Raw genomic sequence first — 22,064 nt, 5'->3', positions numbered from 1 at the left:
GGGATGGTAGACTGCAAGCCTGTTCGGACCCCCATAGCATCTACTACTGAGCTTTCGGATTCAGGGGGTGCACCACTGTCTGATCCCACAAAATATCATTCAGTGGTGGGTGCATTGCAGTATGTTACACAAGCACGGCCAAACGTGTCCTTTGCTGTTAATAGGGCCTGTCAATTCATGCATGCACCAATGGAAGAGCACTGGCAATTGGTAAAGAGAATTATTCGGTATCTGAAGAGCACCAAATTAGCAGGCCTACTTCTTGAACGGTCCCCATCACGCTCTCTCCAAGCCTTCACTAGTACAGGTTGGGCTGGAGATGGGTCTGATAGAAAGTCCACGCGGAGATTTGCAATTTTTCTTGGGCCAAATCTTGTCTCCTGGGTCTCTAGGAAGCAACGTACTGTGGCCCGGTCTTCAATAGAGGCAGAATACAAAGCACTTGCAAATGCCTCAGCTGAGTTGATCTGGCTGGAATCACTATTGTATGAGTTGGGCTACCCACTATCTGGGCCGCCAATTCTGTGGTGTGATAATCTTGGGGAAACATATCTCTCGACCAACCCGGTATTCCATGCGCGTACTAAACATGTGGAGATCGACTTTCACTTCGTTAGAGATCGGGTGGCCAAGAAGCAGTTACAGGTTCAATTCATCTCGTCTCACGATCAACTGGCGGACACATTGACCAAACCACTGGCACATTCCATATTTGAATCACTCAGGGACAAGCTGAAGATTCGGTTACCCGAATCTCCACCTTGAGGGGGTGTATTGAGAAAAAGATCCATTGAGTACCTTCCTTTCTCGGATTTCCATCACATGTGATATGGTTTTGGTTATACTTAGAAACACAATCGGATGGGTGCTATTGTGCTCCTTTCCATTTCAGTTGGTTACCATTTTATCCTTTCTATTTCAGTTGTGTAATATTGAGTTTCCATTTTCTGTGCCACCCAATATTAGGTTGCCTTACTTGCACTGAACTGTATAGCTTGTATAAATATCTCTTATGGTGTTGTGAATAAAGTCAAGTATTATCATTCCCTCTAACAATGCACGCATGGAAAACAGAATTGGCATCGAGGTAGGTGACTCCAATATTGTCACACTAGATAATTGGAGCAGACGGACGAGAATAACCAAGGTCTGGAAGGAGGTATTGCAGCCATAGTAACTCAAATGCTGAATTAGAGACACCGTCAATGCTAGAACGAGCTATAGTGGGTTGCTTCTTGGAACTCCAGGACACTATGTTAGGACCAAAGAAGATGTAGTACCCGCTTGTAGACTTCTGATCATCAAGGTAACCCGCATAATCGACATCAATGCAAATCGTAAGAGAATGAGTCTGAATGGGTTGAAGTAAAATGTCATGATGAAGTGTGGCCTTAAGATAACGAAGTATTCACTTAATTGCCAACCAATGCTCTATTGTAAGGTTGTGTCTGAATTGGTAGACTTTGTTGACGAAGTCTGTCAAGTCAGGCCGAGTACAGGTGCGATATTGGAGCGCACCAACTGCGCTGCAGTAGAAGGTGACATCAGATACACGCTGGCTGGAGTGCTTAGAGAGCTTAGAGGATGACACCATAGGTGTGGCGCAAGGCTTAGCACCAAGCATATTGGCGCGGTTCAGTTTCTATGTGTTACAAAGACGCAGTCAGTTCACAATGATAAGATCAGAGGTTACAAAGATAAGACAAAAAAAGAGTCACCCAAGAGAAGGGATAGAATCAGTTATGCATGTGCAATGACCAAGTTGGTCATTATTTTGTGAGCTGAGTCAAGCTGAATGACGTGTTCTATTAGAAGCCATTATTTTGAAATCCAAGTGGATTGGATTGGATTGACCCAACTAAGTCATAGCCGACTCAATTGTCACTTACACTCAGAGCACTTAATTGGAAGTCTATTAGACTTATATGGGGATTGAAAGGTACTTCTTGTTACTCTCCTTCATTCAACGCAAATGGTGGAAGAAAATGAGTGCAAAACACCATCTTCTCCTCTTACTTTCTTCTTTCTTCTTGTCACCACCCCAATCCTGTAGAGGTGGATATGAAGAGCAGCTTAGTTGGGTTTGACTATATAAATTGACCAATCAATCTCCATCAGTGCTGCTGCTGAAAGGACAACGTTAACTGTTGAAATAATAGTTTAAAAAATTGGGGGCGTCAAACAATCGGTTCATAGTATAGTGGGTGTACAAGTAATTTACCTAAAAGAATTTCCTCCATTCTATAGGCTAGATGCACAGAATCTCAACTTTGCAGTCAGGTATAAGAAAAGACTGAAGGATAGAAATCTTCTAAAGTGTTTAATCTTACGGTGCCTTTGTAGTTCGGGTTTGCAAGCTCGACACATGGAAGATGTTTTATCCAACGGTGCGAGCTCGAACAAAAAAAAAAAAAATTAACTAGATCTGCCCATTCACACCATTGGATGAAGCATCTTCCATGCGTCAGGCTCGTAGACCCGAACTGCAAAGGCACCGCAAGATTAAGCACTATATAGGATTTTTATCCAAGATTGAAAGACCCAAAAAAGAATATTTTCTGGGATATAAGCATTTGTTAGTTTAATTAGTCTTTCTTCCATTTTTGTAGTTCTTATAAGTGTTGCCTTGGAGAGCTCATTCCCATTAATTCAGATTAAGGCATGAGATCGTTGCTTGGTCGTGTGGCCCCAACACCAGCACAGGGGCCAATGGGAATATGCGTAGAGACATCAACATGGATAAGATTTTTTTATTTTTCACAAGGACGGAGTGGCAATTTCATAAGCTCTTATGTCTAAGGATCCAAGCGACCAGGGAGAGTTCTTTTTCTCTACGGATTATTGTGATTATAGAAATGTCATTAGGTTCTATTCGGAAAAAAAATGTTACTTTTATAGTATATGAACTCATTGAGGACCTCTACCAAAAAAACAAGGACTCATTGAGGATACTGCCTAACACAATTGGTAGAGTGTGATGCGATAAAAGTCCATCCTACCAGGAGATCTCATGCTGAAATTTGACCACTGAGATGCATATTTTATCACATGGTCACATCTAAGACATAAGGCGGACTTAAATAAAGTGAAACATTCAACCTACCCAATTGGACCTTTGGATTTTCATGTTTCTTCTTATAATTTTTTTATTTTTGGTTTTTTTTTATACTTTTTATTGTATTTAGTAAAACATTAAATTATAACAAATGATTTCTAATAGCGTCTTACCAAGAAAGAAAAACTGAGTTTGAATTACCAAAAAAAAACATCCATAAGACTTTTAAGAGGTTGAACCTAAATTTGCCAGATTGAATTGCACTAAGAATTGTTGAACCTAACACAATGCAGAAATGAAAGGAAAAAATGCAAGCACAATCATACAATGTGTACAAGGATTTACGAGATTCGGCAAGATTGTCTACGTCTACGGTGAAATGAGATCTGTTTCACTATCAATGAAGAATAGGGTTACAGTCGCTCGTTCTTCACACCTCTCTCAGATTTTTTGTTACAGAAAAAGAACTCTTACTACATATTTATAGTGAAACCCTATACAAAAACTTTACCGCAATACCCATATAGTGGAGAGAGTGAGAGAAAACCAAATTTCTGAAGATGCTTTTCCTGAAAGTTTAGCTTTTGAGAGAACCAAATTTCTGAGCGCATTTCCTGTCTGTTAATGGAAGTTTAGCTTAAGAAGAAGAAGACAAAGAAGCGACGGAGAGAGAACCAAATTTCTGAGATGCTTACAGAGGCCAAAATTAGAATAATGTATAAAGAAACAATGCTTAAAGCATTAAATCTAATGAGAACCACACTCCGCGAAGTAGTGACAAGGACTTTCTGTGGAGATTAAAAGGAACGTCTGGTCTATATAAACCTTTCTTTTAGCTTTCCTCCTCGGCCTTCACGTCGCTCTAATTTGTGGAGAAAGAAATGATACTAAAATCTCATATGCTTCCTGTCCTCCTCCCTCTCTTCTTACTTTCTTCCTTATTCTCCCCATCACATGAATACGAAGCTGAAGGAGCAGTTGGGTATGGTTATTCAGTTCAGTCGATCTACTTCAGTCCCTCCAGTAACTCATTGACTGCTGATCTCAGATTAATCAAGAACTCTTCTCTTTTTGGTCCCGATGTTCCGAATCTCCACTTGCATGCCAGGTAACAGAGAAGATAATATTCTTTGTTCAATCTTTCCTTCTTTCTTTCTTTCTTTCTTTCTTTCTTCCATTTTGGTTTCTTGATTCTCCCTTATTAGTGAGGAATTGACTTCAAAACAACTTACTCTCCTCAATTTGTATAGTGTTGCTTTAATCCACAAACGAGAACATCAAATTAAAGACCAAAATCTATAGAAAACATTTCTAAGTACTTACTTGACTGAATCTTGCAATTGTTTTAACTGTTTTGCAGCTTTGAGACTAATGACCGTTTGAGAGTCCATATCACTGACTCAAACCAACAGAGATGGGAAATCCCACAAGAAATCATCCCCCGCCAACCCCTTCTTTCCCACCGGTCCTCGCCGGAAAACCGCCTTTACCCATTGGCAAACAACCAATTGCCAGTTCCAGAAAACCACTCTCTTTCCATCCCAGGCTCCGACTTAATCTTCACCCTCCACTCCGCACCATCCTTTGGATTTTCCGTTGCCCGCCACTCCACTGGTGATATACTTTTTAGCTCTTTGCCGGAGATGCTTGTCTTCAAGGACCAATACATACAAATCTCATCTTCACTGCCAGCAGACAGAGCATCCATCTATGGTTTAGGAGAGCATACTAAGAAGACATTCCATCTGACCCCCAACCAGACACTGACAATGTGGAATGCTGACATTGGAAGTGCAAATCTCGACGTGAATCTCTATGGCTCCCACCCATTCTATGTCGATGTAAGGTCACCTTCATCTGATGGCAGAGTTCCTGCAGGGAGTACTCATGGTGTTTTGTTGCTCAATAGTAATGGAATGGATGTCATCTACAATGGTTCTCGCATAACATATAAGGTCATTGGAGGTGTTCTTGATTTCTATTTCTTCGGGGGGCCAAAACCAGAATCTGTCATTCAGCAATACACAGAGCTCATCGGCCGGCCAGCCCCAATGCCATACTGGTCATTTGGTAAGTACTCTTAAGATAGATAGTTTGTGTTTATATGTGTTTGCTTGTGTGTGTGTGAGAGAGAGATTCACAAAAGAGTGTCTTTGACTCTTGCTACCTGAGACTGGCAATATGTGATTCACTGGCTAAATTCTGCTGAATCTGACCTGAAAATCATCTGAGACAGAAGATGGGAAGTAAGGAAAGAGTATTCATTTTTTGTATTGATATGTATGTAGGATTTCACCAATGTCGATATGGGTACAAGAATGTTTCTGATCTTAAGGGTGTAGTTGCCGGCTACTCAAAAGCAGGAATTCCTTTAGAAGTCATGTGGACAGATATCGACTACATGGATGGCTATAAAGATTTCACTCTTGATCCTATCAACTTCCCACAAGACCAGATGAAGCAATTTGTTGATCAGCTTCACCAAAATGGGCAGAAATATGTGCTCATATTGGATCCAGGTGAGAAATAAAATTCCACACCTTTGGTGCTGAACTAAAGAAGACAACTAAACTTCTTGGATGATCAGTTGCAGTAACATATTTCTGGTCATGAAGGTTTTGTAATTTTATTGCACCATAACAAGATATCATGCCAATTCCCTACAGGTATTGGCGTGAACAACACGTATGGCACTTACATACGTGGTATGCAGGCAAACATCTTCATAATGCGCAATCGAACCCAATACCTGGGTGCAGTGTGGCCAGGTAAGGTCTACTTCCCTGACTTCCTGAATCCAGCAGCAGACACCTTCTGGGCAGGAGAAATTGAAGAATTCCACAAGGTACTTCCCTTTGATGGCCTCTGGATCGACATGAATGAGCTCTCCAACTTCATATCTTCTGCTCAGTTCCCCAATTCTACTCTTGATGACCCTCCTTACAAGATAAACAATGCCAATACCCAGAGACCTATCAATGAAAAAACCGTCCCGGCAACATCTCTCCACTTCAGCAATATCACTGAGTATAATGTCCATAACCTGTATGGCTTCTTAGAATCCAGATCGACAAATGCTGCTTTAATCAAAGCAAGGGGTAAGAGACCATTCGTACTCTCCCGATCAACTTTTGTGGGATCAGGAAAGTACACAGCACATTGGACTGGTGACAATGCAGCAACATGGGATGACCTAGCTTACTCAATTCCTTCTGTTTTGAGCTTTGGACTCTTTGGAATTCCAATGGTTGGAGCTGATATCTGTGGGTTTGCACGGGAAACCACTGAGGAGCTTTGCCGTCGTTGGATTCAGGTAAAAGCACATGAATTTGCCGAACTATAAAGCTCACAAGTAAACATATATACATGATATGTTTCCTCTGGACTTTCCAATGACCAAAATTTTGTTATGCAGCTAGGAGCATTCTATCCTTTCGCCAGAGACCATTCAGAAATTCAGAAAGGACGTCAAGAGCTCTATCTCTGGGAATCAGTTACCATAGCAGCGAAGAAGGCACTTGGGCTCCGATATCGTCTACTCCCATATTTCTACACATTAATGTATGAAGCACACACTAAGGGAACCCCCATAGCAAGACCCCTGTTCTTCTCATTCCCTGAAGATGTCAAAACCTATAAAATTGATTCACAGTTTCTGATTGGCAAAGGTGTTATGATTTCACCTGTATTGAAACAGGGAACAGTTTCAGTCAACGCGTACTTTCCTGCGGGCAATTGGTTTGACCTCTATAACTACTCACAGTCAATGTCTGTAACATCTGGGAAGCTCATCACTCTTCAAGCCCCAGCAGATCATATAAATGTGCATGTCCGTGAAGGCAATATTCTGGCCATGCAGGAGGAAGCCATGACAACACAAGTGGCGCGGAAGACGGGGTTCCAGCTCTTAGTGGCCATTGACAGTAGTGGTGGCAATACCACTGGAGAACTTTTCCTGGATGATGGAGAAGAGGTAGAGATGGGAGGAGAGGGAGGGAATTGGAGTTTCGTTAGGTTTTATGGTAAGGTTGCAGGAAATGAGGTAAGTGTAAGATCAGAAGTGGTGAACGGGGAATATGCAGCGAGGGAGAAGTGGGTTTTAACGAAGGTGAGTTTCATGGGTGTGAAACAGATTAATGGGTTCAACAGGTATCAGTTGGATATTAAGGGGATGAATTTGAATAAAAATGAAACAGTAAGAGTGAGTCTTGACAAAAAAGGAGGGTTTGGCACTGCAGACATTACAGGGCTATCACTGCTTATGGGGGATAACTTCGAAATAAAGCTGCAGTTGAGCAAACAGGCCAAATGATGAGAGAATTGTAATGGCATTAATAACACAAGAAGAAAATTCAGTTTACAAGAAGTAGAGATCCAACTTCCTGGAAATGGGATCGTTTCAAGTTTACTAGAGAAAATCAGATTCACGAGGCTAGATCAACCACTCTTCTATTAATAGTTATAGACGCAAATATCTCTGTTCTGAGAAAACTAAAAGGGACTACTCTTGTTTACGATATTAGAAGCATTTGTTATAAACAGAATACAGCCAAGAGGGTTCTAAATTGTTTTTCGCATGCAATTAATAGCTAAAGAGTAGGGGGAAGCTGAGGTTACTCTCAGGGTTTATGCTTAGCAAAACCATAGCATGAAAGATTAAGAGAGCTAGTGGCAAAAGACAGAGAGTGGTGAACATCAGGTAAGAAAACCTAAATGAAGTTCCCAACGACTCTGGCTACTCCTGAGAATTCTTTTATTCAAAGCTGGAAAGAGAACATTCAGAAGCAAGCAATGAAATTTCAATTTAAGACATTTCTGACGTCCTAACATATGTTGTACATTTGAGGCAACCAAAGCAATAATTGTCAAATGTGATATCATCGTACCAAAAAAAAAAAAATTAAGAGTTTTCCTTGCCACAGTGAATGCGAATCCCGGTTTTAGATGCGTATAAGGAGTATCGGAGGGTATTTTAAAAAATGGGTGATCGTGCTCTAAGAGCGCAGGCTGTGCCCAAACAAATGGGTCAATCATTTTGACTATTCAAGGGGATGGAACGGTCATTTCACCCACCCCTTGTGTCTCGGTGCATCCTGTACCTTCGGCATAGAAAACATTTGGCCTTAATAAATATACTAAATCCGGTGGAGGGAAACTTTAGTCCCACAATCCTGTGAGAATGAGAAAACCAAATTTGCTTAGGCTGTCTTTGATATAGTTTTTATTTTTTATTTTTAAATGATTTGGTTGTGTTTGGTATCATTTATGGAATCTATTTCTATTTAAAAAGGATTGAAAAAAAACTGTTTTTCTCTATTTGTGCGGCACTTTAATGAACATGTGTTAATTAGTCCCAAAATGGAAGGGTAAAATAGTCATATCATTTAGGTTTCAGAAAATCCAGCCCTGCACCCCTCCTCCTCCTTAATCTTTCCTGCAACTCCACCCGCCCCCTCATCTTCTTCTACCTGCCTTTCCCCATCAAAATCCGAGCTCCCACGACGATGTTAACCTACCTAGATCTCGCTTTTACCAGACAAGAACCAAAACTCTCTGGCGAGTCTTAGAAACATTCGCCGCCGCTCCCCGACGAGACCGTTAACAATTCTCAGGCAAAACACCTCGCCAGTCCTATTTATCAGGCACGGACAGATAACATATTAATTGGAACGCCTTAGAATGGAGGTCGGAGATGGATTGTTGAAAAGTTCGCTCTGCGGTTTCCGACGGTTATCCGGCAATGTTGATGAATACACAGAGCATCACTGATCCAACTCGGTTTAACCAGCTCATGATCAATACGACGAAAGAAGTCTCAACCAAAGCTACCAACGATTCTAATCGATTCACCACTCAAGAAGCTACTTTTACGCAATTGCAGAATCTGTATACTATGGCGCAGTGTAGCCCTGATTTATTAGGGAACGACTGTACTAGTTGCCTTTCCCGTGCCAATTCTCTTCTCCCCAGTTGCTGTAGCAGCAAGCAAGGAGGAAGGGTTGTAAATCCGAGCAGTGTTGTTAGGTTTGAGATATACCCTTTCTATGGACTCTCAAGCTCAGCTTCAGCACCGGCTCCTTCGCCTACTCTTGTTTCTCTGCCGCCTCCGAGTAACGGAAGTACCAATTCTGGTGAGCTACTGAGTTTTAAATTCTGATTATATAATGAATCTGAACTAGATAGGGATTCTGCCTATGCCTAGGTAAACTAACGGATCCATTAAATCATGTTTAGATTCGGTTTTTTTTTTAAGGGGTGGGGGGTGTAAGATAACTATCATTGAAAGGTTCGCTTTGCGGTTTCCAGCGGTTATCTGGCAAATTTTCGGCATTGAAAAAGAGAAAATCGTGGGAATATGAACTCTAGGGTTTCACGCGTGTGCCCGCCTCTCTCTGTCACAACGATGTTACCTTCTGGAAGATGCAAGTTTTCTCTGTTTCTCCCTCCAAATTCTCAAATAAAAATAAGATCTTGGGTGGAATGAACAGTTATAATTCAATTTTGGTTTGCAGAAACCCTTCGGATCTGATTCTTCTGGGTGATCTAAACCTCAAAATCCCAAAATGAAATAAGGAAAATCCAAACAAATTGATACCCAACAACTCGGTTCTGATTTTATGCTTTGGGAAGGAAGATGAGTAAAGATGGCATCTCTCCACCCATTCACTTCAAAAAAATTATTATGCACATAGGTATATCAAACATGTTTTTTTTTTTACAATCTATTCTATGTAGTGGTTATCAAACGATTTTTATGTTTTGATCATAAATAATTTTCATAAATAATTTTTATTAAATAAACAAAAATCAAAAATAAAAAACATATCAAAAAGAGCCTTAGAGAGACGCCAATAATTACGATAATATATAAATAAAACAATGCTAACAGCCACTGTTTCTAATGATGTCCACTCCGCGGGGTAGTGACAAGGACTGTCAGTGGAGATTGAAAGGAACGTCTGGTGTATATTTACCTTTCCTTTAGCTTTCCTCCTCGGCCCTCACCTCCCCTCCCCTCCCCTCCCTCTAATTAGTGGACAAAGAAATGATACCAAAATCTCATCTTCCTCCCTTCCTCCTCCCTTTGTTCTTTCTTTCTTCCTTCTTCTCCCCATCACTTGGATACGGAGCTGAAGGAGCAGTTGGGTATGGTTATTCAGTTCAGTCGATCTACTTCAGTCCCACCAGGAACTCATTGACTGCTGATCTCAGATTGATCAAGAACTCTTCTCTTTTCGGTCCCGATGTTCCAAATCTCCACTTACATGCCAGGTAACACAGAAGATAATATTCTTTCTTTCATTCTGGTTTCTTGATTCTCCCTTATTAGTAAGGAGTTGACTTCAAAAAAAACTTACTCTCCTCGATCTGTATGGTGTTGCTTTAATCCACCAACGAACATCCCAGATTATTGCTTTTTGGATCAGATAGATGAAGGAGAAAAATTAAAGATCAAAATCTAAAGAAAACATTTCTAAGTACCTTATTTGACTGAATCTTGCTATTGTTTATAACTGTTTTGCAGCTTTGAGACTAATGACCGTTTGAGAGTCCATATCACTGACTCAAACCAACAGAGATGGGAAATCCCACAAGAAATCATCCCCCGCCAATCCCTTCTCCCCCATCGATCCTTGCCGGAAAACCGTCTTTACCAGTTGGAAAACAACCAATTGCCACTTCCAGAGAACCACTCTCTTTCCGTCCCAGACTCCGATCTAATTCTCACCCTCCACTCCACACCATCCTTTGGATTTTCCGTTGCCCGCCGTTCCACTGGTGATGTCCTTTTTAGCTCTTTGCCGGACATGTCAGATTCTGGCACCACGTTTGTCTTCAAGGACCAATACATACAAATCTCATCTTCACTGCCAGCAGACAGAGCATCCATCTATGGTTTAGGAGAGCATACTAAGAAGACATTCCATCTGACCCCTAACCAGACACTGACAATGTGGAATGCTGACATTGGAAGTGCAAATCTCGACGTGAATCTCTACGGCTCCCACCCATTCTATGTGGATGTAAGGTCACCTTCATCTGATGGTAAAGTCCCAGCAGGGAGTACTCATGGTGTTTTGTTGCTCAATAGTAATGGAATGGATGTCATCTACAATGGTTCTCGCATAACATATAAGGTCATTGGAGGTGTTCTTGACTTCTATTTCTTCGCGGGGCCAAAACCAGAATCTGTCATTCAGCAATACACAGAGCTCATCGGCCGGCCAGCCCCGATGCCATACTGGTCATTTGGTAAGCACTCTAAGATAGATCATTTGTGTTCATGTGTTTGCTTGTGTGTGTGTGAGAGAGAGAGAGAGAGATTCAGAAAGAGTATCTTTTTCTCTTGCTACCTGAGACTGGCAATATGTGATTCAATGGCTAAATTCTGCTGAATCTGACCTCTAAATCATCTCAGACAGAAAATGGGAAGGAAAGAGTATTCATTTTTTGTATTGATCTGTATATAGGATTTCACCAATGTCGATATGGGTACAAGAATGTTTCTGATCTTAAGGGTGTAGTTGCCGGCTACTCAAAAGCAGGAATTCCTTTAGAAGTCATGTGGACAGATATCGACTACATGGATGGCCATAAAGATTTCACACTTGATCCTATCAACTTCCCACCAGATCAGATGAAGCAATTTGTTGATCAGCTTCACCAAAATGGGCAGAAGTATGTGATCATATTGGATCCAGGTGAGAATTAAAATTCCACACCTTTGGTGCAGAGCTAAAGAAGACAACTGAACTTCTTGGATGATCAGTTGCAGTAACATATTTCTGGTCATTGTGGTTTTGTAATTTTATCGCGCCATAACAAGATATCATGCCAATTCCCTACAGGTATTGGCGTGAACAACACGTATGGCACTTACATACGTGGTATGCAGGCAAACGTCTTCATAATGCGCAATGGAACCCAATACCTGGGTGTGGTGTGGCCAGGTAATGTCTACTTCCCTGACTTCCTGAATCCAGCAGCAGAAACCTTTTGGGCAGGAGAAATTGTAGCATTCCACCAGGTACTTCCCTTTGATGGCCTCTGGATCGACATGAATGAGATCTCCAACTTCATATCTTCTGCTACATTCCCCAATTCTACTCTTGATGACCCTCCTTACACGATAAACAATGCCAATACTCGGAGACCTATCAATGAAAAAACTGTCCCTGCAACATCTTTCCACTTCAGCAATATCACTGAGTATAATGTCCATAACCTGTATGGCTTCTTAGAATCCAAATCGACGAATGCTGCTTTAATCAAAGCAAGGGGTAAGAGACCATTCGTACTCTCCCGATCAACTTTTGTGGGATCAGGAAAGTACACAGCACATTGGACTGGTGACAATGCAGCAACATGGGATGACCTAGCTTACTCAATTCCTTCTGTTTTGAGCTTTGGACTCTTTGGAATTCCAATGGTTGGAGCTGATATATGTGGGTTTGCACGGGAAACCACTGAGGAGCTTTGCCGTCGTTGGATTCAGGTAAAAGCACATGAATTTGCCGAAATATAAAGCTCACAAGTAAACATATATACATTGATATGTTTCCTCTGGACTTTCTAATGACCAAAATTTTGTTATGCAGGTAGGAGCATTCTATCCTTTTGCCAGAGACCATTCAGACATTCAGAAAGCACGTCAAGAGCTCTATCTCTGGGAATCAGTTACCATAGCAGCGAAGAAGGCACTTGGGCTCCGATATCGTCTACTACCCTACTTCTACACATTAATGTATGAAGCACACACTAAGGGAACACCCATAGCAAGACCCCTGTTCTTCTCATTCCCTGAAGATGTCAAAACCTATGAAATTGATTCACAGTTTCTGATTGGCAAAGGTGTTATGATATCACCTGTATTGAAACAGGGAACGGTTTCAGTCAACGCGTACTTTCCTGCAGGCAATTGGTTTGATCTCTATAACTATTCACAATCAGTTTCTGTAACATCTGGGAAGTACATCACTCTTGAAGCCCCAGCAGATCATATAAATGTGCATGTCCATGAAGGTAATATTCTGGCCATGCAGGAGGAAGCCATGACAACACAAGCAGCCCGGAAGACGGGGTTCCAGCTGGTAGTGGCCATTGACAGTAGTGGTAGCAATACTACTGGAGAACTTTTCTTGGATGATGGAGAAGAGGTAGAGATGGGAGGAGAGGGAGGGAATTGGAGTTTCGTTAGGTTTTATGGTGAGGTTGCAGGAAATGAGGTAAGTGTAAGATCAGAAGTGGTGAACGGGGAATATGCAGCGAGTGAGAAGTGGATTTTAACAAAGGTGAGTTTCATGGGTGTGAAACAGATTAATGGGTTCAACAGGTATCAGTTGGATATTAAGGGGATGAATTTGAATAAAAATGAAACAGTAAGAGTGAGTCTTGACAAAAAAGGAGGGTTTGGCACTGCAGACATTACAGGGTTATCACTGCTTATGGGGGATAACTTTGAAATAAAGCTGCAGTTGAGCGAACAGGCCAAATGATGAGAGAATTGTAATGGCATTAATAACACAGGCAGAAAATTTAGTTTACAAGAAGTAGAGATGCAACTTGTTGGAAATGGGATCGTTACAAGTTTACTAGAGAAGATCAGATTCACGAGGCTAGAACCACTCTTCTATGAATAGTTATAGACGCAAATGTATCTGTTTACCTTATATTCACTTGGCTGAACATTCTGAGAAAACTAAAAGAGACTCACTCCTCTTGTTTATGATATTAGAAGCATTTGTTATAAACAGAATAAAGCCAAGAGGATTCTAAATTGTTCTTCAAATGCAATTAACAGCTAAATTGAAATTTTACTTTACAAAGTCTTGTAGATTGTGAAGTAGGTTTACAAAAGCAGCGTATGTTTTACTTGCCGTAGTTTGACTGATCATGCTGGTAACCCATGCTCATGCTTCATTCTGCATATACTTGTGACATCTGAGTTTTTGTAACGAGAGAGAAATCTATCAGAGATTATGGATTTGGATCTTACTGGTTACTTCCGATCTTACTGGTTACTTCCGAGCACTACATCAACAGAATGGTGGAAGGATTGACACTAGACATCTTACCCCCAAAAACATGATAAAGAATAACACTATATGTAAATGAAATCACTGTGCACTCATTGTTATGTGTTTATAAATTCTTTTCATCTAATATGCCACTCAAGAAAGATCTCTCCAATAATTTGACAGAACATCCTGATCCCCCTCTATGATTTGCAATCAAGGCAATGCAAAACTACTGGTTAGCAAATTGTCCCATTACAGCAGGATATTCAGATTACACACAGCTATACAACTTGATGCACCTTAACCCACATTTACCATCTAAAAACATTTTCCTCTTCAGAAAATGGAATTTCCTCCAGAATCTCAATGAAGAACATTGCTTGTCAGAATGACTACTTAAATCCTAAACATTACTTGTGCAAGAACCTCCTTCCTTTTTAATTTCAGAGATCTGCTCTGTTGTCACTCATTTGAAGCATCAAAGGATCCAATCTCTGTGACCAGAGTATTCAAGCGAGATGTGTTTCTGGAAAATGAAATACTGCCACTTCCAAAATATTCATATAAGAAATGAAATATCACTACCACTTAAATACAATGGAATCCAGTTTAACAAATTGATATTATAATTTAGCCTCCATTTTGCTTATTACAATAAAAGGCAGGAAATCAGTGTTTCCAAGAAACTGAAAATGAATGCACAAGACAGGACAATGAAATATATCCATACAAATGACAATCATCACAAAGATGAAGATTTCAAAACAGTAACAAGTACTACTAGCATGAAAAAAAAATCATACCATAACCAAACAACCCAAAACTTCCTCAAGGATATAGACCTTTACATGCTCTAACTTTATCAGAATTGTGATAAGAAAACTAAAGAAGCCTCCATGTTAATTTAGTTCCCTACTCTCTGATTAAAAAACATTCATAGAGTCAATGAAGGGATAGGCACCAGAGAACCAGAAATAAAAACATTTAATATCAACATCAATTTTTCGGAGGGAAAAAGAATAACACCCAGACAACATCAAGTTGCCACAGAGAGAAGCATCTGAGTTTCTCAACTAGAAGGTTTAGATCCAACGCAGAAGATAGTGATGCAAGTATTAACAACCCATTACTGCACAGTTGTACACAAACCCACCTGCTCGCTCTCTGATGGAAAGCACATCCCACTCTAGTCCTCCCCCGTTCCCATCCTCTGGACACCAAGAGTGCAGCACAATAACTTCACCATCAATCCCTCTACGTCCACCAACCAAAAGCAACTTGTCACCACATGCCTTGAATGCTAAACCCCAACCATTGTTAGAGTCAGCCCTAACTGGCAACCTCTTCACAACATTCCATGTATTATTGGTTTTATCATATTTCTTCACCTCATTTGTAGTTAGATCAGCAGCATAAAGCTGATTATTAACAACCGCCACCAGAGGAGGAGACTGCATAGGTCCACCCCAACCAGGGATCATGTCATTGATCCTCCTCCAAGTTCTCGTCTCCATATTATACTCTTCTCCACAAGTTAAACGGTCAGATTGGCTAGAAATGCCTCCAATGACATAGAATTTTCCATCCATAAAGATGCCTGAACAAAGTTTACGAGGCACATTCATATCTGGCAAACTTTCCCAAGCACCCAGTTCGGAATTGTAAAGCTCAGCAGATTTCAAAATACAGCCATTCTTCTCACTTCCTCCAGCAACAATAGCAATTTCTGCAGAGCTACTTGAACCAAACAAACAACGGGGTAGGTTCATTAAGGGGCATCTAGACCACTGATGATTAAGCAAACTGTACATCCAAATTGCAAATCCTGATAATTCCCGACCAAAGACGAGCAGCTCAGTTCCTACAGCAAGAGATTCCTTGTCTGCATACGTGAAGCAATCATCACATGGCATTCTAGGTAACCTCATCCACCTATGCCTTGCAGGATCAAAAGCTTCCCAAGGCATATTACTACAAGCTAGATAAACCCACTGTTCAATGACACCCATCTGCCGCCTCAATTTGTAAAGAACCCCACTAGCAATCAATGCATTAAACTTTTTATTCACACATGCAAGATTTGGGTAATCTGATCTACTTGCCCAAGTAAGAATATCCATTGCCATGTCATCATACAGACCAGGTATGAGACTATCACCTGATGACTGACCAGTGGAATCTCCACCAGATCGGGTAGAAACTGTAAGCTTCTTTTTCTTTAAGCATACGGAATCCAGACCACCTATACAGACATACTTGTCGAATATACCTTCCCCAATATCCATCAAGTTTTTCAACATACAAGCTATTAGCAATCTATTTTTCAGGAAAGATCTGGAGTCCGTATTGAAGGAACTAGAAAGCTCTGAAATTACACACCGTTGTGCATCGATCATGGCTGGTGATTTGCAAATAGGTGTTTCCTTTCTCTTCTGCTCCTCGAGGGTATATCTACAAACCATCGATAATTCTGTAATAGATACAAAAAAGAAAAACTTAAAAAATACCAAAATTCATACAACAATAAGTAGCAGCCAAAGGGAGTAAGAACCGAGCCAGGCATCAGCTAAAACTTATGGGTTTGTATAGCCAAATATTTAACACTTCAAAATAAATAAAGGAGTTCAAGTCATCCATCAGCATCAAGCAACACGAGAAATGGAATATGTAAATATTGTCCAATTAACTGAACAAAGGGCTTCTACATTTGGATGGGGAAGGCAGGACTGTGGTGACTTCAAACTTTTTAAACCGAAGACAACCATGGACCAGAATTAAAAGATTTGTACATTGTTACATATATTAACTAAAAGATTTCACTTTTCAACAAGAAAAAAAAATGTATATTGATAAACTGATAAAAAAAAAAAATTTGTTTCCAAAAACTATTAATCCTTTCTCTTTGGCAGTGAAATGGCCTTGAAGTATCAAATCAGGACTGTGGTACGTTAAGGCAACCAATTGAACATGGAATTAAGCACAGAATTATACTCTCCTCTAATGGGAAAAAAAAATTTCCTTCTTGGGAACTAAGACAGACCAATTCCAGCAGAGCAAGAGAAGGGTTAAAGCAAAGATTGTGGAGAAATCTAACCTATAGTTAACAAAGAGGCAAGAAGCCAAGAACTGATTAGAGAATTGAAAAGGTACCCCATGAATAGATCCGTTACAGTTAGTATCAGAACAAATGTTCACACCATCATCAGGCTAACAACTATTTCCCCATCGCAGCAGAACAAAACTTGCTACCCAATAACAAACAACATAACCTGAACATGGAACTGAAGGGAATTCACAATATGAACATGCACTGAATTTCTTAACTCTATACATCTCAATTGCTACATTTTCAAGTGTCGAAGTAGAAATACCTGAAAAAAATGAAACGGATAAATAGATTGAATATGAATGCAGGAGTATCTCAACAGAAAATCCCCTTCAACCGTCGATTGGAAGCCAACAGCCTAACCGAGACATATTAAGCACTTATCTAAATTCCAATGCAGCATTCCCCTGCCACCGAAACAGATCGTTCAAACGCTAAAAAAGCGTTCTAAAGCTCAAACATCATAAACCACCCCGATCTCTCTAATTTCAACCTGAAACTTGCTGAAAAAAGCCAGAAAGTCGCCAGTGAGCATCAGACCAAGACCCAACTGTATTACAGAGTAAAAGAAGAAACTTTCATGCCCAAAAAAGCCTATAACAACGAAAACAAAGAATTACTAACAAAAGCCGAAATCATGAGAAACTCTCTATAGTCCAATCAACTAATCAAATCAATCATCCATAATTCAGAAGATCAAACACCAAAGCGAACACAGTTTCTTCTCACTGTCCACAACCTCACCTTCACACGCTTGAAGAAACAAAAAATTCAGAGAAACCGAACATTAAAACCGGTCGCTCAGAAATCTACGGCGGTAGATCAGCGCAACCTATGTATAGCAGTCCGCCGCAAACCGATCGGTAATGGAGATTTCCGGCGGATTCGTTCAACTCCACAGCCTTACCGGATCAAAATCTCTCCGAATCAATCACACACACACATACACACACACACACACACACACAGCTTCTCTTCTCTCCTACAGTTTCTTTCACTTCAAGAGCTTCTTCTTCTCTATCTCTCTCCCTTTATTCTTCGCCATTTTAGCTAGTTTTTTTTTGGACTTTTCCTTTTTTTAACTTCTCTTTTTACTGCGCAGTCAAATATTGTAAAAAATGGGAAAAAGAATAAAAAAGGGCGTAAATGTGATAAACTGTAAAGCAAAAAGTGATTAAACGGCCACCGTTTTCACACGTGACGGTAGATCCCATCTTTATCCAATAATAAACGCTTATCTCCATCTGTCGATGTGGATGAGCATCTCAATTTTTTTATGGTTTTCAAGGGTAATGTTACCCCACTTCTCAGCGGTACGTTCCTCATGTTCCACATCAATCCGGTGACGTTTAAGATCTTCTAATTCCCACTCGATTGGAATCGTTTATACTTAAGTGTACAAGATTCCTACCAGACGGTGCGGTGCGTAAAGAGACTCAACAGGAAATCTGTGGGCCTGGAGTCTACCTTTGCTTCATCCGTCGCCACCAAGTGCCAATGCCAGCCCGTTAATAACGAAGCCGTGAGAAATGAAAATGCCCTAGAGGTACCTTGAAAATTACATAACTACCCTTTCGAGGCTTTTTGTAGCTTTGTTCGCTGTCCTTCTCAACCGTTATGCTCCTCATGTTCCAAGTCACATTCATCCAACGGAAAATGCCCTTGTGACCTCTAAATTACGGACGTACCCCTTTGTTTTAAGGCGTTTGGCGCATTCGTATTTCTCATAAATTTTTATTGACGATTTAATCCTTGCATGGAACGTACAATTCATTTAGTGGGGGATGACGTCATCGAAAAGACAGGAATCGTCTCTCGGGCCTCTTGCTGTGTGCTTGTCCATCGGTTTCTTTCATGAAGTCATTGATTCGATGCGATTTTTGGACGTAAAGTATAGTTGAAGTTTTCAAATTTCAATGGACTTTGTTGAGATTTTAGGCTGTCTTTTTATTTGGCAATAAATAAATAGAATAGAAAAGATATTAAGAAATGAAATAAATTTTCTTTTACAATCATACAAATTTTTTATAAAAAAACAAAAGAGAGATGAAAGAACATTTCAGGTTTGCATGGTTCTGTGCACCAGATATAGGAGTGCATGAAATTATTGATCTGTGCTAGTGCAGGGGTCACACAACCAATCAACAATGTTTTGTCTAGAAAAATATGTCAGGGAATGTTAATCGATTGTATAGCCTCTGTGCTAGCACTGTAGTTATGAAAGTGTGCATAGAGGCATTGGTTTTCATATGATTTTTTATTTCTTTGAGAATTTAATGGTCTTTTCCCACATAAAAGGCATTGTTTTGTATCTAGGCAGAAGAACCAAGCCAACCATGCAATAGATTTTGTGAATTGGCAAATACTTCCCTTTCATGGTCTCTCTTAAGGGTTTGGGTTTCTTACTCACTAGTGGAGGGTGCACTAGTACTAACCGCTCTCTATCTCTCTCCTCAAGGCAGAGATCAAGGTCATTTCTTTTTCTGAGGGGAGAAATAAAGAAGAGGACTTATTACTGCATCCTCTACTCCTGGGCAAGAAACATTATCCCATATTTTAATGTGTCTTTCTTTTCTCTTGTCATTAAATATATTTTTTTATTATTTACTATTGACTTAACATATAAGATACTAATGTAAACAGATAGCAATAAATCCCTAAAGATTAGAAGCAAAGATTCTAAAACCCACTCTTCTCTACCCATTTCATGTTACCCACTCAAGATCCCATGGTTCTCATGGTCCACATGGCCAAGTACGAATCTATTTCCCATTTGGGGACGAGGGGGACGGATCTAAACCCTCCATCCCCATGTGGGGAGCTGATCTGTGCTCACATGGGCCTAGGGTTTGCGTGGTCTATTGAAGGGGGCCAGATTTCCTCCTTACCCAAAAGAAAATTAAAAAAGTGGGAAAAAGAACACTACCAGTCGCCTAGTTCCTACGCCTAGACACAAGAGCACACATAAGTATCACCCTACCACCATTAAATAATAAAAAAATCGCATCTATGTTGATGCCGCTATGTATGCTCTCATTGGCCCCCACACAGGTACAAATGCTACACGATCAAACAACGATATTGCCAGCCAATTAGGGAATATAACAGTTGTATGTAGCATGCATGTGTGGACCAGTTTTTGTGATTCTTCTAGAAAATTACTTATGTAAGGTTGGCTGGCTCGATGGTTGGCTCAGATTGAGTTTGGACCATGGTTTGTGATTCAAGGTATTGGGTTAACTTGTATGTTTGGAGTTACATCTATAATTTGGAATTTGGTGGCTAAAGATTTTACAATCTAGATCTAAAATTGGATCATTTATGGTTTTTCAAACTTAAAAACGGAGTAGCCTAAATAATCAATGAAGTTTTTTCATTCTTTTTCAGGTGTATCAGTATTGTATCCACATATTAGGGTCTGTTTGGCAATGTTTCTGTTAGGTACAGTACTTTTTAGTCAGAATTTTTTTTTCAATTATTTACAAACAGTTATTCAAGCTAGAAAGGGACTGTATGGCAATGTTCAAAAGAAACACTTCAGCTCTCTGCTGACCTTAACTGGTCAATTTGGGAATCTGTTGGAGGGTCTGAGTCCAAGTGGTTCAAGTATTAGACTAGTGCCATTCAGAGAATTTGCAGAGAATTCAAGCTCAAGCTCGATTAGGAATCCCACTTCAGAGTTGCAAAGCAACAATAACCTGGATGTGTGGTCAAGTGCCTAGCCCACTTGGTAGCTAGTGGTGCATAAAGGCCCATTGCGACCAGGAGGTCTTGAGTTCAAGCCTCCTGGTTCACATTCTATATCCCCCCACTACCTATCAAAAAAAAAACCAATAACCAGAATGACAGAGATAGGGAGAATGGGAGATATGAGAGTGCATCTTCGTGAGAAAGAGGTGGATTCAGAGATATATAATTGGGAGAGCAGGAGAAAAAGAGGATATATAGGAAGTGTCAGCCTTGAATGTCAAGTGTCATTTTTTTGTCCAACTTTTGTTCTTGAATAAAAATGCAAAATAAAAAATACAAAAAATGAACCAGTGTTACCAGTGTTACCAAACATATTTCTGTTCTTTTTTGTTCCCAAAAAACAAAAGAACAATAGAGATACTTAAAGTCTCTAATAATATATTTAATGTTGATAGCCTAAACCTTTTGACCGTTACTTTAATTTGTTATAGAGAACCATTTTGATTGAAGGTCTTAGTTGTCTCAAATGATAAATACCTTGTCCTATGCCCATGGATTTAGGTATCAGTACCTATATATATTGGTTTTTTTTTTTTTTTTTTTTTTGTTTTTTTTTTGGGGGGGGGTGGGGGGGGGGGTGGAGAAGTGGATTTTTTGGTAAAAAATTGTCTTCTTTTTTTTTTGTTTTTTTGTGATACTAAAATCAGTCTACATAGATGATTTGTATCGATATCAGTATTAGTATAGCTAAATTTTCTTATTGCTCTTAGTTCGATGGCAAGGAGAGTGGGGTGGGGCAAATTTTATTGAACGGGGTCTTGCCCTAACCCACAAAATATTGTAGGTCATATTTTTTAAAGCAACTACAAAAACAAAAAAAATTTCTTCTTACTTAACAACCATTACTACGATTGCTCCTCATTTATATGTCTAATATATATTGTTAACATTAAATTTAACGGTGGCTTTTTATCTAGAAAACTCATTTTCATCTTTTCACTATTATGATTTTTACTAGTTTTGTCTGTTACCCAAAAAATATTACTAGTTTTGCCTATGCCATCTATTCATCCATACATATATCTTCCTCTTCGAATTCTAGTTTTCCTTTAGAATTGTGCTCATGCAATGACTTACTATTATTTTTTCTTTGATTGTAGAATCTTTAATTGATGATCTCAAAAATGCTTATATA

The 22,064-nt window shown here is 39.9% G+C and overlaps 3 protein-coding genes across 4 annotated transcripts; 2 read left to right on the top strand and 1 right to left on the bottom strand.

Moving 5' to 3' along the window:
• The first annotated feature begins 3,932 nt into the window (after nucleotides 1-3,932).
• On the top strand, nucleotides 3,933-7,416 carry LOC122640281 (alpha-glucosidase-like). The gene is made up of 5 exons (XM_043833430.1): nucleotides 3,933-4,163; nucleotides 4,416-5,125; nucleotides 5,344-5,574; nucleotides 5,722-6,368; nucleotides 6,471-7,416. Exons 1-5 carry the CDS (start codon nucleotides 3,937-3,939, stop codon nucleotides 7,365-7,367), a joined length of 2,712 nt encoding a protein of 903 aa, XP_043689365.1. The 5' UTR covers nucleotides 3,933-3,936; the 3' UTR covers nucleotides 7,368-7,416.
• A 2,659-nt stretch (nucleotides 7,417-10,075) lies between these two features.
• LOC122640279 (alpha-glucosidase-like) lies at nucleotides 10,076-13,600 on the top strand. The gene is made up of 5 exons (XM_043833428.1): nucleotides 10,076-10,327; nucleotides 10,581-11,308; nucleotides 11,527-11,757; nucleotides 11,905-12,551; nucleotides 12,655-13,600. Exons 1-5 carry the CDS (start codon nucleotides 10,101-10,103, stop codon nucleotides 13,549-13,551), a joined length of 2,730 nt encoding a protein of 909 aa, XP_043689363.1. The 5' UTR covers nucleotides 10,076-10,100; the 3' UTR covers nucleotides 13,552-13,600.
• A 1,070-nt stretch (nucleotides 13,601-14,670) lies between these two features.
• Nucleotides 14,671-18,117, bottom strand: LOC122640282 (F-box/kelch-repeat protein At5g60570-like). 2 transcript variants are annotated; one of them, XM_043833431.1, is made up of 3 exons: nucleotides 17,924-18,117; nucleotides 17,445-17,682; nucleotides 14,671-16,543 (listed from the first exon to the last, which is right to left on the bottom strand). In XM_043833431.1, exon 3 carries the CDS (start codon nucleotides 16,533-16,535, stop codon nucleotides 15,189-15,191), a length of 1,347 nt encoding a protein of 448 aa, XP_043689366.1. In that variant the 5' UTR covers nucleotides 16,536-16,543; nucleotides 17,445-17,682; nucleotides 17,924-18,117; the 3' UTR covers nucleotides 14,671-15,188. The 2 variants fall into 2 exon arrangements, with proteins under 2 accessions (XP_043689366.1, XP_043689367.1); XM_043833432.1 differs by having other exon boundaries at nucleotides 17,445-17,672.
• Between the last annotated feature and the right edge of the window lie 3,947 nt (nucleotides 18,118-22,064).

Source organism: Telopea speciosissima, chromosome 9 (assembly GCF_018873765.1).
Source record: "Telopea speciosissima isolate NSW1024214 ecotype Mountain lineage chromosome 9, Tspe_v1, whole genome shotgun sequence".
Lineage (NCBI taxonomy): Eukaryota > Viridiplantae > Streptophyta > Magnoliopsida > Proteales > Proteaceae > Telopea > Telopea speciosissima.
This window is presented reverse-complemented; position numbering and strand designations above follow the sequence as displayed.